Source organism: Emys orbicularis, chromosome 3 (assembly GCF_028017835.1).
Source record: "Emys orbicularis isolate rEmyOrb1 chromosome 3, rEmyOrb1.hap1, whole genome shotgun sequence".
Lineage (NCBI taxonomy): Eukaryota > Metazoa > Chordata > Testudines > Emydidae > Emys > Emys orbicularis.
This window is the reverse complement of record NC_088685.1, coordinates 216,057,628-216,076,792: the sequence shown is the minus strand read 5'-3', so window position 1 is coordinate 216,076,792 and position 19,165 is coordinate 216,057,628. Positions and strand designations below refer to the sequence as shown.

Genomic DNA, 19,165 nt, shown 5'->3' with positions numbered 1-19,165 from the left:
TGTGATTTAACTAGGAGAGGCATGAGGAAGGTGGCCTGCTCTGGATAATGCGTTGTTATCATCAATGCAAATCCGAAATTGTACAGCCCTGGCACTGTAACATGGGTGCTAAGGAAGGCTGAAGAACGCTGGATTGACATTTTCTCTTCGGGTTATCTCCATAGCGGCTCTGTTGACGTGGAAGTGAGGGTAGTGGTGGCCAAACTCAGCGAGCGCCTCTGTTGGCCCTGGTGCAGGTTGGGCAGTTTTCTCCATGCAGACGCAGTGGTTGGGAGGGAAGAGCCGCCTGCATTGCCCCATGTGTCCGGTGACCTCTGCCAGGGCAGCATAGGGGTGCCCAGACGCTGGAAGGGATCTTCCTTAGCACTGCCTGTAGGGCGATGCCTGCAGAGGCCTGGATACCACCCCCTACAGTGGCCGCCAGGGGCAGGTGCCCGCTTGCCCCCACTCAAGATGGCCGCCGTGGGCCTGTGCCCGCTTGCCCGCACTGAAGATGGCCGCCAGGGGCTAGCTAGCCATCTTTGGTGTGGGCAGGAGAAGCTGGGGCCGCCCTAGCGGCGGGTCACGCAGTCACGTGGTCTCCCCGCCGCCTCTGATTGGTGGGGGCGGGGCGGGGCAGGGCGGGTCGCGGTCTCGCCGCCGCCGGTGCGATGTAGGGAAGGGCCGGGGCTGAGCGCGGTGACAGGAGCCGCCTCCCCCGGTGCTGCGGGCGAGAGACTGGGCCGAGCCGCCGCCGGGCCGCGGGATGAGAAAGCGGAACGAGTCCGTCACGCTGGAGCATGAGCGCCCCGCCGGCCCGCCCGAGCCGGGCTGCAGCCTGAGGCACAGCCTGCGCCTGGCCCGGCCCCACGGCGAGCCGGCCATGAAGCGCCCGCTCGGCAGGTGAGGGCGGCACCGCGTCCCGGGCGAGCCTGGCTCGAGCCCCGCCTCGGGCGAGCCTGGCACCTGCCCTCCCCCGCCCCATCCTAGCGAGCCTGAGCCGAACCCCGCATCACCTGCCTGGGACAGGTATCCCCCCCCCCCCGGGGCAGACGGCGGCGGGGTCCCGGCCAGCGAGCCTGTGCCGAACCCCGCATCACCTGCCTGGGACAGGTATCGCCCCCCCCCCACCCCCGGGGCAGACGGCGGCGGGGTCCCGGCCAGCGAGCCTGTGCCGAACCCCACATCACCTGCCTGGGACAGGTATCGCGCGCCGCCCCCCGGGGCAGACGGCGGCGGGGTCCCGGCCAGGGAGCCTGAGCCGAACCCCGCATCACCTGCCTGGGACAGGTATCGCCCCCCCCCCACCCCCGGGGCAGACGGCTGCGGGGTCCCGGCCAGCGAGCCTGAGCCGAACCCCGCATCACCTGCCTGGGACAGGTATCGCCCCCCCCCCCCTCTCCGGGGCAGACGGCGGCGGGGTCCCGGCCAGCGAGCCTGAGCCGAACCCCGCATCACCTGCCTGGGACAGGTATCGCCCCCCCCCCACCCCCGGGGCAGACGGCGGCGGGGTCCCGGCCAGCGAGCCTGAGCCGAACCCCGCATCACCTGCCTGGGACAGGTATCCCCCCCCCCCGGGGCAGACGGCGGCGGGGTCCCGGCCAGCGAGCCTGAGCCGAACCCCGCATCACCTGCCTGGGACAGGTATCGCCCCCCCCCCACCCCCGGGGCAGACGGCGGCGGGGTCCCGGCCAGCGAGCCTGAGCCGAACCCCGCATCACCTGCCTGGGACAGGTATCGCGCGCCGCCCCCCGGGGCAGACGGCGGCGGGGTCCCGGCCAGCGAGCCTGTGCCGAACCCCACATCACCTGCCTGGGACAGGTATCGCCCCCCCCCCCCTCTCCGGGGCAGACGGCGGCGGGGTCCCGGCCAGCGAGCCTGAGCCGAACCCCGCATCACCTGCCTGGGACAGGTATCGCCCCCCCCCACCCCCGGGGCAGACGGCTGCGGGGTCCCGGCCAGCGAGCCTGAGCCGAACCCCGCATCACCTGCCTGGGACAGGTATCGCCCCCCCCCCCCTCTCCGGGGCAGACGGCGGCGGGGTCCCGGCCAGCGAGCCTGAGCCGAACCCCGCATCACCTGCCTGGGACAGGTATCGCCCCCCCCCCACCCCCGGGGCAGACGGCGGCGGGGTCCCGGCCAGCGAGCCTGAGCCGAACCCCGCATCACCTGCCTGGGACAGGTATCCCCCCCCCCCGGGGCAGACGGCGGCGGGGTCCCGGCCAGCGAGCCTGAGCCGAACCCCGCATCACCTGCCTGGGACAGGTATCGCCCCCCCCCCACCCCCGGGGCAGACGGCGGCGGGGTCCCGGCCAGCGAGCCTGAGCCGAACCCCGCATCACCTGCCTGGGACAGGTATCGCGCGCCGCCCCCCGGGGCAGACGGCGGCGGGGTCCCGGCCAGCGAGCCTGTGCCGAACCCCACATCACCTGCCTGGGACAGGTATCGCCCCCCCCCCCCTCTCCGGGGCAGACGGCGGCGGGGTCCCGGCCAGCGAGCCTGAGCCGAACCCCGCATCACCTGCCTGGGACAGGTATCGCCCCCCCCCCACCCCCGGGGCAGACGGCGGCGGGGTCCCGGCCAGCGAGCCTGAGCCGAACCCCGCATCACCTGCCTGGGACAGGTATCGCGCGCCGCCCCCCGGGGCAGACGGCGGCGGGGTCCCGGCCAGCGAGCCTGTGCCGAACCCCGCATCACCTGCCTGGGACAGGTATCGCCCCCCCCCACCCCCGGGGCAGACGGCGGCGGGGTCCCGGCCAGCGAGCCTGAGCCGAACCCCGCATCACCTGCCTGGGACAGGTATCGCCCCCCCCCCACCCCCGGGGCAGACGGCGGCGGGGTCCCGGCCAGCGAGCCTGAGCCGAACCCCGCATCACCTGCCTGGGACAGGTATCGCGCGCCGCCCCCCGGGGCAGACGGCGGCGGGGTCCCGGCCAGCGAGCCTGAGCCGAACCCCGCATCACCTGCCTGGGACAGGTATCGCGCGCCGCCCCCCGGGGCAGACGGCGGCGGGGTCCCGGCCAGCGAGCCTGAGCCGAGTGTGGCTCCCCTAGGGTGACCAGACAGCAAGTGGGAAATATCGGGATGGAGGTGGGGGGTAATAGGAGTCTATATTCGAGAGAGACCCAAAAAACGGGACTGTCCCTATAAAATCAGGACATCTGGTCACCCTACTCCATCGCTGCGGGGCAGGGCCCATGCTTGGCCGTCCGAGTCCCCAGGCAGTGCCGCTGCGGAGCTGACCGGCTCTGGGGCTCCTGCACCCCGGCAGAGCAGACGTGAGGGACGGGGCGGTTCCTGGGAAGCGGCTGGGGGTGCTGGCAGCGCAGGGACATTTCACCCCGGGGTTAGTTTATAAATCATCTGACTCTGCTTATCGCTGTGGTGCCTCTAAACCACAGCGCTAAAGCTGACTCAGGCCAGCAGTGACTGAAAGGGTGTTGTTGCTTTGTGTCCCAGTGCCCTTTGGGCTGCCCTGTTCATGTGGAGGCAGGTTTTTGCCTCTCACAACAGCCATTAGTAGTCACACCCTTGTTGGTAGTCTCATCACAAAAGCAAAGGCCTGTAGACTCAGAGCATGGAGATCTGTTGGAAGAAACCCAGACCTCCCTGAGAAAGTGAATAGTTTTTCAACAACTGAATCACATTTAGGGGATGGGGGGGAGGGAAAGGGCTTGTGCTATTTTTGAGTTCTGGGAGTGAAATAAAATTCTTCTTATAAACCAGTTACGATTAATCCTTTCCAAAGAAATACCTACACACACACAATCCATATGGAAAAATACAACTGTAACATGAGTTTTGGTATTATTTCTGTGGAAAACAGATCTTCCTGATCCCCCCCCAAAAGGGGTGAAATACAATGCTATCCTGTAATAGGCAATACACTTACAAATGAGAACCTTATTGATGTATCTTTTGCCTTCAGTTTCTTATGTAAATGCCCAAAGATATTTTATAATTCAGGCAAGAGTTTTGTGGTTTGGGTTGCTGCAGCCAGATTGTATTTATGAAGGATAAAGCCACCATGTAAAACTTTGAGTGCCTATTGGAAACCTACAGATTATCCTTTTCTTCTATTGCTTAATTACCAGATAAATTTTTCATTCTTGTATTTTAAAGTTATTTTTGTTTAGTCATTTCTCTGTACTGAGGCAAGCTTTTGTGCTGTTCCTGTGCAAATTTTGGTTTGAACACTGCTGATGAAAGATGTCTTAAAAGAGAAAATACTTATTGGTAGCATTTATGCTTAAATTTATGACCTACGGCTAACAGATGGAGCTGCTGTCAAAACTGTGGTACGTTAGCACAAGTATCTGATAATGAAGGATGGCATTCATTTGATCTTGTTTTGGATTGAACAACTGCACAGTTGATCAGCTTCCCTTAGTGTTTTATTTGTGTAACAATTTTCAAATCTAATCTATGTCTGAATAGATTACTTTAAAAACAAGTGTTAAATAAATGACAGGTCAATTCCAGCAAGTCTCATTTTGGTGACTCTCTAAAACAGGAAATTTTGTGGCAACATCTGGGAGATTTAAAATAAAATATTTTGATTGCATTACCTATTACATTAAATAATACAGTATTGTTAATTGATACTCATTTTCTCTGGGCTCTCAAGTTTTCAATGTACTGTAATGTTTATACTATACAAATTAATTTATATAAATTGTTTTGGAGAGGGATGTTGAAAGAAACTTCAAGTTTTGGCAGCTAGACTGGGGGACATTTAGGGTTTCTGGAGTCTGGGAAGGTGTGTCAAGACAGTTTGGGATTGTGGGATAAGCATATTAGCAGCCTGATCCTGATTAAGTGGTCATCAGTGAAATATCTAATGACCACCAAAATGTTAGTGATAGATTTCAGAGTCAGTATGATTTCAGAGGAGAATGGGGAAGTCTGCATTTCTCAGAATTATTGTCTTAGGCCTGGTCTACACTACAGAGTTAGGTTGAAGGAAGCCGCCTTAAATTGACCTGTTAATGTATGTGTCTACACTACTGGGTCCTTTATGCTGACCTAAATCGCCTCTAATGTCAACTTCTGTAATCGACCTCTGCGAGAGGCGCAGCACTTAATTCGATTTTCGTGGGTCGACTGTGAAGTAGTGCAGACGCAGCGTTGGGTAATTCGACTTAATTGGCCTCTAGGTGGTGTCCCACAATGCTCATCTGTGACCGCTCTGTAGATCATTCTCAACTCTGCTGCACTGCAGCCAGGTACACAGGAAACAGCCCCTCCCCTGCTAAAGCCCCAGGAATTTTTGATTTCCCATTTCCTGTTTGATCAGCATTGGGAGTGTGCCGGCTTGAGCACAGCTGATCATGGAGACTACACGCCCCAATCGCGCACCGGAGGTGGTGGATCTCATCGCTGTGTGGGGAGAAGAGTCTGTGCAGGCAGAGCTCCGATCCAGCAGAAGAAACGCTGACATCTATGCAAAGATCGCTCAGGGAATGGGGGAGAAGGGCAACACGAGGGACACACAGCAGTGCTTTGTGAAAATAAAAAAACTTTGCCAAGCGTACCAGAAAGCAAGGGAGGCGAACAGTCGTTCTGGTGCTGAACCCCACACGTGCCAGTTCTACAATGAGCTGCAAGTGATTCTCGGGGGTGACCCAGTACACCCACAAGCAACATGGACACCTCCGAGGTGTGTGAGTCTAGGGACAACAGGGAGGACGATATGGTGGATGAGGAAGAGGAGGAGGAGGAGAACGGGAGACAGGCGAGCGGTGGATCCATTCTCCCTGAAAGCCAGGAAATATTTTTAACCCGGGAGCCCTGTGGGTCGTAGGACATCACGGTGGCTGACCGTGATGCCGGGGAAGGCACCTCTGGGGAGTATATGGTTACTTACAATCAAGTCCAGTTAAACTTAAGCGGGCACACGCATTCGGTGATATTGCATGTTTACTGTGACGAAAAAGCGAAGTGCTGTGGCTCTCTGCTTACAAGAGGCCACTCCAGCTACGCCCCAGGAAAAGACCGTTTATGTGGACTGGGATAGCTTGGGAATCCTCCATGGATATCTCTAGGAAACTTTCATGGAGGTACTCTGCAATCCTTTGCAGAAGGTTTCTGGGCAGGGCAGTCTTATTTCTTGGACACTTTCTCGTGCAACTCCTGAATTAATTCTGCTGGCATCATTGCGGTACACAGCATAGCAACATAAGGACCAGGTCTATACCTAGATGCTTGCAGCATCTCCTTCCTTTCCGCCTCTGTTACCCTCAGGAGACTGATATCACATCGGGTCGCCTAGGGAAAACGGGGGAAGTTCTCATTAAAAGTGCTCTTACAAGAAAAAAAAGAGCATGTAGACCCCTCCCCCCCACATTCTGGATCGCCAAACCACGTGGCCACTAATGTGCCTTTACTGTGCTCAGCATGGGTTGGCAAGTAGTTTAATGGCTGATATTTTCTCACCACATGTGATTCCGTAATTTGGGAGTGAAAATGTTACCCTTCCGCCCCGTTCGTAAACAGCTTCCTTTGGCGCTATGGGGCGGGGCGATTGTTCGACTAGTTACCTCTGCTCCTGACATGAGCCTGCCATAAACTTCATTAAAAGTGTGGTCACGCATGACTGGGGGGGGGGCTACTCACCATGGCTGGAACAGCAAAACAGCACAGTGAACAGTTCTGATTATGGCTTGCACCTACTGTAATAAAGGGTTTTTTTTATGAAAATGGCCTTGCTATGGAAATATTTTATGCATGTACAATGGTCCCTTTCTTTTTTCCCATGACTGACAGCTGGAAATGTGTCTTTCGTCGTGTCATCAACACCTGAAAGCAGACTTTTGCTGATTAGAAGGAGGAGAAAGAGAACGCGGGAGAACATGTTCACCGAGATAATGAACGCCTCCAGGACAGCTGAGACAGAACTGAGAGCGTGGAGGATTTCACTGTCTGAGAAGTTAGACATGGACATGGAGAGCAGACACGCTTCCCATGAGCATGAGTGTGCGGCGCAGGATGAGATGCTTCAGATTATGAGGGACCAATCAGACATGTTGAGGTGTCTGGTTGAACTGCAGGAACAGAAGCAGGAGGGTAGAGTCCCTCTGCAGACCCTGGTGGACAGACAGCCAGCATCACCTGGCGCAGAATCACCTTCCTCCAAGCATTCCAAGAGGCGTGGGCAAAAATTCCATTATCCCTTTCACTTAACTCGGGTAGGGTACAAGGAACAGAAGGCGCCCGTTCACAGATCTTTGATAGTTTAGAATGCGGTGTTATGTTACACAGCTGAAAATGTTTCTCCCGTTACAACTTCACAACCCCTTTTCCCCAAAGCTAACTTTTTTTTTCTGTTCTCCCTCTTTACTTATGTCTGTTAAATAAAGTAAATGGATTCAAGAAATAAATGTTATTTATTGAATAGAAGCAGTGGGCTTGGGCGTGGGTTGGCTTTACAGGGACAGTGATACAAATAGACTCATAGACTTTAAGGTCAGAAGGGACCATTATGATCATCTAGTCTGACCTCCCGCATGATGCAGGCCACAAAATCTGACCCACCCACTCCTCGAATAATTCTCTCCCATGACTCAGCTGTTGAAGTCTCCAAATCATGATTTAAAGACTTTAAGTTGCAGAGAATCCTCCAGCAAGTGACCCCTGCCCCATGCTGCGGAGGAAGGCGAAAAACCTCCAGAGCCTCTGCCAATCTACCCTGGAGGAAAATTCCTTCCTGACCCCAAATATGGCGATCAGCAGAACCCCGAGCATGCGGGCAAGATTCTCCAGCCAGACCCACATTGACCATTGATACTAATTACCAGCGATGGCACGTTATTGACTTACTGACTAAAATCACATTATCCCATCAAACCATCCCCTCCATAAATTTATCAAGCTTAATCTTAAAGCCAGAGAGGTCTTTCGCCCCCACCGTTTCCCTCGGAAGGCTATTCCAGAACTTCACCCCTCTGACGGTTAGAAACCGTCGTCTAATTTCAAGCCTAAACTTCCCGACGGCCAGTTTATATCCATTTGTTCTCGTGTCCACATTAGTACTAAGCTGAAATAATTCCTCTCCCTCCCTGGTATTTATCCCTCTGATATATTTAAAGAGAGCAATCATATCCCCCCTCAGCCTCCTTTTGGTTAGGGTAAACAAACCGAGCTCCTCGAGTCTCCTTTCATATGACAGGTTTTCCATTCCTCGGATCATCCTAGTAGCCCTTCTCTGTACCCGTTCCAGTTTGAGTTCATCCTTCTTAAACATGGGAGACCAGAACTGCACACAGTACTCCAAATGAGGTCTCACCAGCGCCTTGTATAACGGAAGCAGCACCTCCTTATCCCTACTAGAAATACCTCGCCTAATGCATCCCAAGACCGCATTAGCTTTTTTCACGGCCACGTCGCATTGCCGACTCATAGTCATCCTGCGATCAACCAGGACTCCGAGGTCCTTCTCCTCCTCCGTTACTTCCAACCGATGCGTCCCTAGCTTATAACTAAAATTCTTGTTAGTCATCCCTAAATGCATCACCTTACACTTCTCACTATTAAATTTCATCCTATTACTATTACTCCAGTTTACCAGGTCATCCAAGTCTCCCTGCAGGATATCCCGATCCTTCTCCGAATTGGCAATACCTCCCAACTTTGTGTCATCCGCAAACTTTATCAGCCCACTTCTACATTCGGTTCCGAGGTCAGTAATAAATAGATTAAATAAAATGATACAAGCCAGGTGAAGCTTTGGGAAAGCACAGTGCAGACAAGCAGCTCACATTACTGTGACTCATTATTGAAACGGCTTTTCAAAGCCTCGCGGATATGCAGCGCCCCTTGCTGTGCTCTTCTTATTGCCCTGGTGTCTGGCTGCCATGTGATCTGCCTCAACTGCCCATCCCTGCGGAAAATTTCCCCCCCTTTTCCCCACAGATATGGAGCACATAGCTGGCAGCTATAACCATGGGGATGTTCTCTTCTGAGGTCCAACCTTGTTAGTAAATTTCTCCAGCGCCCTTTTAAATGACCAGAGGCTCATTCAACCACCATTCTGCACTTGCTGTGCCTATAGTTGAACCGTTCCTTACTGTTGTCCAGATGGCCGGTGTATGGCTTCATAAGCCATGGGAGCAAGGGGTAAGTTGGGTCCCCCAGGATAACTACAGGCACCTCAATGTCATCAATGTTCATTTTGTGGCCTGGAAGGGAAGTCCTGGATTGCAGTTTTTTGAACTGACCCGAGTTCCTAAAGATGTGCGCGTCATGAACCTTTCCCGACCATCTTACGTTGAAGTCAGTGAAACACCCCCTGTGATCCACCAGTGCTTGCAACACCGTTGAAAAGTATCCCTTTTGGTTTATGCACTCTTTGGCAAGGTGGTCTGGTGCTAAAATAGGGATATGCATGCCATCTGTCGCCCACCGCAATTAGGGAACCCCATCGCGGCAAAACCATCCACTATGTCCTGCACGTTTCCCAGACTCACTATCCTTCATAGCAGAAGTCAATTAATGACCCTGCACACTTGGAGCACAGCAGTGCCCATGGTTGATTTAACTACTCCAAATTGATTCCCCACTGACCGGTAAGTGTCTGATGTTGCAAGCTTCCAAATAGCGATCACCTTCGCTTCTCCACTGTCAGAGCAGCTCTCATTTTTGTGTTGCTGAACTGCAGGGCAGGGGAAAGCTCTGCACAAAGTTCCTGGGAGGTGGCCTTCCGGGTTCGAAAGTTCTGCAGCCACTGCTCGTCATCCCATACCTGCAAAACGATGCGGTCCCACCAGTCAGTGCTTGTTTCATGGGACCAGAAATGGTGCTCAACAGAGTGCAGCTGCTCTGTGACTGCCGGCGGCAACTCTGAATTGTTTTTTTTAATGGCTTGCAGCAGGGCTGCTTGCAGGACATTGCTATGTTCTGCGCGCTGGACCCTACTTTGGCTCTGGAAATACTGCAGGAGAAGGCGCGAGGTGTTTGAGATGCTCACAGCAAAAGTGCACAACTGAGCAGGCTCCATGCTTCTGGGGTTATGGTGTATGCGTTTTAAGGCACGAAAACCACTGGGTTGTTTGCTGTTGATATGAGGGAGGGAGGACAGTGCATCATGGGATGCTGACGCAATGTTCCCATTCTCCCCTGCGACAATGTTTTGGTCCCATGAGGCATTGCACAAACTTCCCAAAACACACTGCGGCAAGTTGCACTTTAGAATAGCTACCCATGATGCACTGCTTTGTGCATTGATGCAGGCGCTGCTAGTGAGGACACACTCCATCGAGACAATGAGCATGGTGTGGTCATGCGCAATCGACTTAATTCGGAGGCTTGAGTTCAAATTAGATAAAGTCGACTTAATTTTGTAGTGTAGACAAGCCCTTAGTCTGTCTGCAGACTCAGGGAAACAACACATCTGTTAGACTAAGTTAATGTTTTTAACCTTTCCTGCATAAACACAAAAGATCTTTACTTTTAAAATAATAGCTTAGACTGTTACTCAGCTCTGCAGCAAAAGTTGATCATGTGGCTGATCCTATGATTCTGGAATGCACTAGGCTGTGAAAGTAATGCCAGTTGTGTTTATTACAGTGCTAGTGAATGGTGACTTTAAAGTAGTAGCACAGCGTTAGCCTGGGCTTCCCAAACAGGATTTACTACATTTTAACTTAATTAAGATGGCTCAAGTGCACATCTTCAGAGCAACACAAGCACTAAACAGCAAAGTAATCATAAATGTAGGTAAACAGTACCAATCTACAAGGAGTGGCCTACCACCATCAATATGTTAAATCACACTAGTAACCTTTCTGTCCTTCTGTTTCAGTTCATGCTGCCACCCAGTGTGCATACATCCCAGATCATGGGAGAATCACACTGAAGTGCACAAACACCTGTTTAATTCTCTATTTTGTTGTAGCATATTATGAGTATACATTTGAAAATGGTTGTGTACATTTGGATAAGATTTGTGTGGTTTGGTTGGTTAATGTATATTGTAGTTGATGTGACTTTTTTAGTGGTAATGTAGATGTTGCTTTTCAGAAGGTAAGAAATAAGTGTGTGTAATCAATGCTTGAATTCTTTGGTATATGGTCATACTAAAACTGTAAATATTATATCGTCACACTTTCAGAAATGTTCACTAATTTTATGGACCTCTAATTCCTGTGTTCCTACCTTGAGAAACTTTCAGCACCTCTGAAAATCAGTCAGTTTCTTCTCAGTTCAGGCACAAAAAGTTAGTGAATGATTTTGAAAACAGTAGCCATGATTATTAAATATAGCATTGGACCATTCAAGTGTAGGCTGCGCCATTGCAGCGTGATCTAAGTTCTTGGTATCTCTCGATCTACAAAAGGTCTCGTAATTTTTCTTTAAGATCTAAACTACTTCCAGTGCTGGCTGGTTTAAAAGCAGGATCTTCAAGCCTGCTGAATATTGGTATGTTACAAAACAATCTTTGCCCCCACCCCTTTAAAAATGTAAATAACACTGGTAAAGCAATATAGTGATAAACTTCTAAAGTGTAGATTTGATTCTTCTGAATCCAAATTTTATTGGAGATTAGAAACAATTTTATAAGTGTTAAGCAAAAGCACCACTTAATTTTAAACCATATTAATGTAGCATCATTAACCAAAGAAATGTTCTACTCTTAAAAATGGTCATTTGATTCTCTTGTCAAATATCCTTCTCTGTTGTTCCTTTATTTTGTTTTTATTAGAATGGTAATTTCAGAGTGCTTCCTGTTTGAGTTAATAACCAGAACCTGGGCTTAATAAATGGCTGAGGAATTTCACTTGGGTAATAATCATATTGTGGGCTAATAGGAAGGCCTTTAACTTAATATTATCAAATGTTAATTTAAAAAATAAGATTAAAAAATGCTACAATCCCCTCCTCCGCTGCCCCAACCAAAATTGTCTGTCAAACTGCTGAAAGATTTTTTTTTTTTTTTTTTAAAACAATTGCCTTTCCTCTCTTCTCTCCTCCCATGTTTCTCAAATGTGGGGAACAATGTGTGAGAGAGACCCAGAATGAAGAATACAAAAATTGTTCGTAAAGGAAACTTTTACCCTGTGGGATGCATTCCTTCAGTGTAAATAACTGTCTTTAGCTTCTGTTTCATGATTATTTCTGATGTAGATACATTCTAATAGTGAATGGACACCACATTTGTGTGAACATAGATAATTTTGGGATTGAAATGAGGGTCATTTGTGTGAGATATCGCATCCTATTATTGCACTTATCATAATTGGAAGGCGGAAAGAGGGTTCTTCATCCCCCCCTCGCTCCCAGTTCTCTTCCTAATGAATGGTATTTGGGAAACAGGTATCAGTGGTCATTTGGTCAAAATTTAGACAATTTAGTTTTGTACTACCCTCTGATTTTCTTTTTCAAAGCTTTGTGTAATTTGAGTATTTAAAATGACATTGGCAACTTGAATTTTTTGGAGCAGACTAATTTTAAAATTAATTTTTCTGATAATACTTCTAAATAATTTTTTAATATTAAAAAAAGGAAAGGCTTTTCTGGCTCCCTCTCCTGTGTTTGTAAGGGTCTTTTGGGTGGGTCTAAAAGCAATATCACTAAACAGGCGTGGGCCACACCCTCTCCCCCTTCTTTTTATATACATGCTTGCCTTTTGCCTCTTCAGTTTCAGCTTTGCTGCTGCTACTAGGAAACACCCTCTTGCTGAGCCAGGGGGAAGAACACACACATGAGCTCTCTCCAGAACAGGGCATGAGTAATATTGTGTAGTTAGTGTTAGTTAGTGTGTAGGACAGAAAGTGCAAATGACCATCAACAAAGTAGTGCCACTGACTATACACAGTGCTGTCAAATACAGAGTAAACAAACTGGAAAAAAAAATTGAAACTGGTGTGATGATGTAGTGTTATTTTGACAAATAAAATTTGCAGAATTTTGCTGAATTTTAAAATATCGTGCACAGAATTTAAAATTTTTTGGCAAGAATTCCCCCCAGGAGTAATACTTCCCAAATATGTTCACCTGTATCTGGAGGGGTGATGAGTGCCGGTAAGGCTGAGATTCAGGTATACCCTTTCTCCCTTAAGGTTCCTTCTAACTTTCATATCCGTGAATCTTCACCAAAGTATTACTGACCTATTTTCTCGTTTAATTTTCCTCAAACTCTTCTAAAAATTTATGATTAAACTAAACAGGGATAATTTCAGGGGCATTTGGTTTTGTTTTGGTGAAATTTGGATTTATAAGGGGAAAATTTACCAGAATAACTGTTCTAGAATAACTCCTTGTGTGGACACTCTTATTCCAGAATAAATCTCCACATGGGGAGTCATTGCAGAATAGCTATAGCACTTTAAATACACCCTGCCTTATTGTGGAGCAACTTTCTCATGTAGACAAGCCCTAACTCTTCATTGAGTATGTAAGATCTCCTGTAACAGGGTTTGAAAAATCCACGTACAAGTTGTGAGTAGGAAACTTTTTTCCTCCCTGGAGGAAGGGGAGACTAAGCCGCCATCATCTGCAGAACTAGCTTTCACTTAGAAACAAATCCAAGTCCTCTTCCATAAACTTCTGGCCCTTATAGTTGAAAAAACTTTCCAAACATGAATAGAAGCTCTGTTGTTTGCTAAAGCTTGTGACAGACAGCTATCCAGTCCTAATGTTGCTTAGAGCTTTCCTGAGCCCCAGCAGAGTTAAAATAAAATGCTCTGGTTAATTTCACAGCTGATTTGGGCAGTAGCAAAGCTTAGAATCATGTCCGTTTCATTCTGCTGCTGTTTATGAAAGATGTGAACATCAGCAGAGACAGTCACTGGAGCTATTGATGGGTTTGTAAGGGCTCAAATGGAAGCTGGAGTACTGGTAACTTGGGGGTGGGTGTGGGGGGGAGTCTTACTGGAGAAGAAAGTACATTCTCCATTCCAACCACCAGAGTTGGGCTTAAAGTGTAGGTCCTCTACTTGCTGGGGGGGAAGGAGAGCTGATGACATCAAGAAGGCTGAGGTGTTTAATGCCTATTTTGCTTCAGCCTTCACTAAAAAGGTTAACAGATACTCAACACAATTAATATTAACGAGGGAGAAGGAACACAAGCCAAAACAGGGAGAGAACAAGTTGAAGAATGTTTAGCTAAGTTAGATGTATTCAAGTCGGCGGGCCTGATCAAATTCATGCTAGGATATTTAAGGAACTAGTTGAAGCAGTCTCAAAATAGCTAGCAGTTATCTTTGAGAACTCATGGGGGATGGTGAGGTCCCAAAAGAGTGGAGAAGGGCAAATATAGTACCCATCTTTAAAAAGGGGAGTAAAGAGGCCCCCCGGGAATTATAGACCAGTCAGCCTAACTTCAGTATATTGGAAAGATACTGGAACAAATTATTAAACATTCAGTTTGTAAGCAACGAAAATATAATAGGGTTATGAGGAATAACCAGCATGGATTTGTAAAAAACAAATCATGTCAAACCAACCCAGTTTCCTTCTTTGACACATTACTGGCCTAGTAGATGGGGGAAACCAGTAGATGTGAGAGATCTTGGTTTTAGTAAGGTTTTTGACACAGTCCCACATGACATTCTCATAAACAAACTAGGGAAATGATAATTTCATCTAGAAAACATAAGGTGCGTGCACAACTGGTTGAAAGCATGTAGGGAAACGAGTAAATGGTTTGCTGTCAAACTGGGAGGGCATATCTTTTGGGGTCCTGCAGCAGTCAGTCATGGATCAATTGCTAGTCAGTATTTTCATTAATGACTTGGATAATGGAGTGGAGAGTATGCTTATAAAATTTGTGGATGACACCAAGCTGGGTGGGATTGCAAGGATTTGGGAGCAGAGGATTAGAATTCAAAATGATCTTGACAAATTGGAGAATTGGTCTGAAATCTACAAGATTAAATTCAATAAAGATGAATTCAACACTTAGGAAGGAAAAATCAACTACACAGTGGGGGATAACTGGGTAGATGGTAATAGCGCTGAAAAGTATCTGAGGTTATAGTGGATCACAACTTGAATATGAGTCAACAATGTGATGCAATTGCAAAAAAGGCTAATATTCGGTGGTGTATCAGTCAGAGTCCCGTATGTAAGACACGGGAGGTAACTGTCCTGCTGTACTCGGCACTGATGAGGCCTCATCTGGAGTACTGTATCCAGTTCTGGTGCCACACTTTAGGAAAGATGTGGACAAACTGGAGAGTCTGGTTTAGAGCAAGTAAAATGATAAGGACTTAGAAAACCTGACCTATGAGGAAAGGTTTAAAAACACTGGGCATGTTTTAGTCTTGAGAAAAAAAGCTTGAGGCAGGATTGGGTAAGTCGTCAAATATGTGAAGGCCTGTTATAAAGAGAACTGTGATCAATTGTTCTCCATGTCCTCCGAAGGAAGGATAAGAGGAAACGGGCTTGTTCTGCAGCAAGGCAGATTTAGGTGAGATATTAGGAAAAACTTTCTAACTCTCAGGGTAGTTAAGCTCTGGAATAGGCTTGCAAGGGAGGCTGTGGATTCCCCATCACTGGAGGTGTTTAAGAACAGGATTGGTCTGGGGGTTTACTTGGTCCTGCCTCAGCTCAGGAGGCTGGACTTGATGACCTTCCAAGGTCCCTTCCAGTCCTACATTTCTATGATTTCACAACAGAAAAAAGATGCTTTTGACTTTTTTTTTTTTAATGGAAGCTCAGAATGTAGCCAAAAATTGGGAAGACTGGTTCTTTCAGCATAGCAGTACCAGAAAAAAACCAAAAACCAAAGCTACTCTACAAAATCATCTTAAACAAATCCTGTTATATGTGATATTTGATTTCATAAGTGGTAATGGAATGGAGAAAAATGTGTAAAGGGTTATCCTAGGGAATGCTGGAGCAAAGATGTTCCTAGAATTTAAGACTGTCATTTCACACAGGAGCAGTTCTGGTGTATAAACAAGATCTGTGTTGCACAAGATGAGCTAAAGGAAAGTAAACAACCTTAAAATGCTAATCCCCATGCCTGGTTTTGATCCCAAAAGTTCATTGTTGCAACCACCCTTGGGTGCAATTATTAAGTGTTTGCAATGTACTATGTGAGTGCTAAGCACTTAAAATAACTGTAGCATCTGCTTAGTTCTTCTTCCAAGTTTTTAGTAGTTTTCTTGTGACATATGCATAATTCCCATCAACACTAATGTGAATTAGACTCATATGTTGGAGAATAATGTCGCTATTCTCTGTACTGTACACCCAACATACTATGTTGATTTATTTTAATTATATTGCCACACTTTCCATTCTTATTTTCTGTTCCCTTTAAAGGGATGGGAGGATTTGTTTGTGACTTTGTTTCAGGTTACTTTTACTAATTTATAAGTGATCTGGAACTGGGTGTCTATTGTAGAATACAATAACTCCTCGCTTAACGTTGTAGTTATGTTCCTGAAAAATGCTACTTTAAGCGAAACGATGTTAAGCGAATCCAATTTCCCCATAAGAATTAATGTAAATGGGGTGGGGGGTTAGGTTCCAGGAAATTTTTTTCTCCAGACAAAAGACTATATTTTATACACACACACACACGTGCGCGTGCAAACACACACACACACACACACACACACACACATACACAGTATAAGTTTTAAACAATTTAATACTGCACACAGCGATGATGATTGTGAAGCTTGGTTGAGGTGGTGGCGTCAGAGGGTGGAAGAGAGAGGGATATTTCCCAGGGAATGCCTTACTGCTAAATGATGAATTAGCACTCGGCTGAGCCCTCAAGGGTTAACACGTTGTTAATGTAGCCTCACACTCTACAAGCCAGCACGAATAGAGGGAGGGGAGACATCATGGCAGAGAGAGACAGAGACTCTCACCATGTGTGAGAGAGAGAGAGACGGGCATTGCCCCTTTACGCTGACCACACTCTTAAGTACACTGCCTTTTTAAGTAGATCAGCAAGTTGAGACAGCAGCTGCTGCCAGCAAGCTCCCTCCCTCCTGAACCCTGTCCTGTCCCCCCCCCCCCCCGTCCGCTCTGTGGAGATGGCCCGATGGGATAAAGGAGCGAGGGAGGGGGACACCCTGACATTAGCACCCCTCTTTCCCCCCTCCCCCTTGCACAGCAAGCAGCAGGCTCCTGGGAGCAGCTACAAGGCAGAGGGCAGGAACAGCACAGTGCAGTGGGGGAAGCGGCAGCTGAACTGCTGGCAATTGATAGCTTACTGGGCGACTGCTGCACAGGGAACTTAGGGGAGCAGGGAGCTGATGGGGGGGCTGCCGGTCCACCCTGGTTCCAAGTCCCCACCAACTAGCTGCTCTTTCTGCAAGCAGTGGACAAAGCAGGCGGCTGCCAAACAATGTTATAAGGGAGCATTGCGCAACTTTAAATGAGCATGTTTCCTAATTGATCAGCAACGTAACAATGAAACAACGTTAACCTGGACAACTTTAAGTGAGGAGTTACTGTACCAAAAGGGATGGACTAATTGTGATAGACATGGTAATTTCCTGCAATATCCTTGAAAAACCTTATTGTATCTTATGCAAAGTTTATGTATATCGTGGGATGGGGCTGTATGTAACCTCTCTAGCTGGGAGATGTGATGTGAGGCCAGGAAGTTCAAAGAATTATATTGAAATTGTGCAGACAAGAATAGATTTTTGGTGACAAAAAGTGTGGTGTAGATTTCCTGGGAAATACCCAGGGAGAGTTTAATGCAGATTCCCCATCTCCGGTTATGGAAAAACTCAGCCTTTTGAAGCTACACTGTGAGGAAAGGGGTGATTGTCTTATGATTACCTGTTCCAAAGGCCCAACCTGTGTAAAGAACCAGGCTTATCTTTCCAGTCTGGGGTCTGGTTCAGAATCTGATACAGTTATGAACTTGTAACCATGGGGAAAACCCAGTTGTGGGTCTCAAAGGACAGATGCTACCAGAGCCTGAAGTTGGAGTTGAGGGTGATCTTTGTGTAAGCTTTTTAGCATGTATGTAGGTTCTTTTATTGGTTTCAAATGGTTTCTCTATAACATTTTCACCTTAAGAATAAATGTGTTCGTGTATAAAGAACAGTGGTGTAACTTGTAACTGCAGGCAGTGCACTGGGCGTAGCCTCTGGAGAGAAAGCAAAGTGCAGACATTAGTCCTTTAGACAGTCTGGCTTGCTGGGGCTATCGCAGGGCAGGCAGAGAACTGTACAGCCTGGAAAACCCTCTGGTCAGGAGGGAGAGACGGGTCTCGGCCCAAGAGAGGTGACAGCTGAGGAGCTGTGAGCAGTGGGTGCTCTTGAGAAACAACTGAAGGGGAATACAGGTGCAGCTGCCCTGAAACTGACACTAATAACTTAAATCAGGCCCAATCCTTAAAGGTATTTAGGCACCTGGCTCCCAGTAAAATCAATGAAAATTAGTTGCCTAAATACTTTTGGAGGCTCTGGGTCTCACTGAATGTTTTTCTTAAAGGAGCTTGCAATCTTATTCCTCCCTAAACCTGACTTTCTTTAAAATGGTTAGAACCTCTTCTTTGGACTGTAGGTCTCTCTTTTATAATCATATTGTGTATGGAGCTGGTAGGAGGGCTAGTAAGGAGGCCTGGGGTGCAGTGTACTCAATATGCTGATGCCACCTAACTGTTGTCTGTCTCTGATTTGGATGATGCAGTTAAGAGCGTCAGCCAGCGTCTAGTTGAGACTGGGGCAAACACAACAGCAAGTTGGCTGAAGCTCAAGCCAGACAAGAGTAAGGTGATGGTGGATTGTGGAAAGCAACTGGAGGAGATGGCGGAGGTAAAACCCTTTGATGATGCGAGTAGGTCAGCCATTAGTTACTAGGGTTCACGTTTAGGAGAGATTTTAACACCCCCGGCTACTATTTGAGAATCACGTTACAGCAGTGACCCAATCAGCTTTTTTCTAGCTGTGTCTGGCAAAGCGGCTGCAACTCTTCCTTCTACATGTGGACAATTGCCACTATTGTCCATCCTCTTGTTACCTCAAGATTAGGCGATTGCAGTGTGCTCTTCATGGGACTATGCCTTGGAACCATGTGGAGGCTGAAGTTGGTGCAGCATACAGCAGTTCACTTATTGAGCAGAGCATCTTGCTCGGCACATGTGACACCAGTGCAAAGTCTGAGATCTGCACTGACAGCCTGTTGATCCCTGAGTGGAGTTTAAGGTGTTGGAGAAAAGTCAGTATGGAAGATCTTTCTCTTGGTGTGGATATATTGCAAAGCAAGAAAA

The 19,165-nt window shown here is 48.3% G+C and overlaps 1 protein-coding gene across 1 annotated transcript in view; it reads left to right on the top strand.

The window, feature by feature from the left end:
• The first annotated feature begins 745 nt into the window (after positions 1 to 745).
• Positions 746 to 19,165, top strand: part of ABHD12 (abhydrolase domain containing 12, lysophospholipase) — a 59,539-nt gene continuing 41,119 nt past the window's right edge. The window contains exon 1 of the mRNA XM_065402262.1: positions 746 to 882. Coding sequence (XP_065258334.1) covers positions 746 to 882 — 137 coding nt within the window. The remainder of the gene's footprint in view (positions 883 to 19,165) is intronic.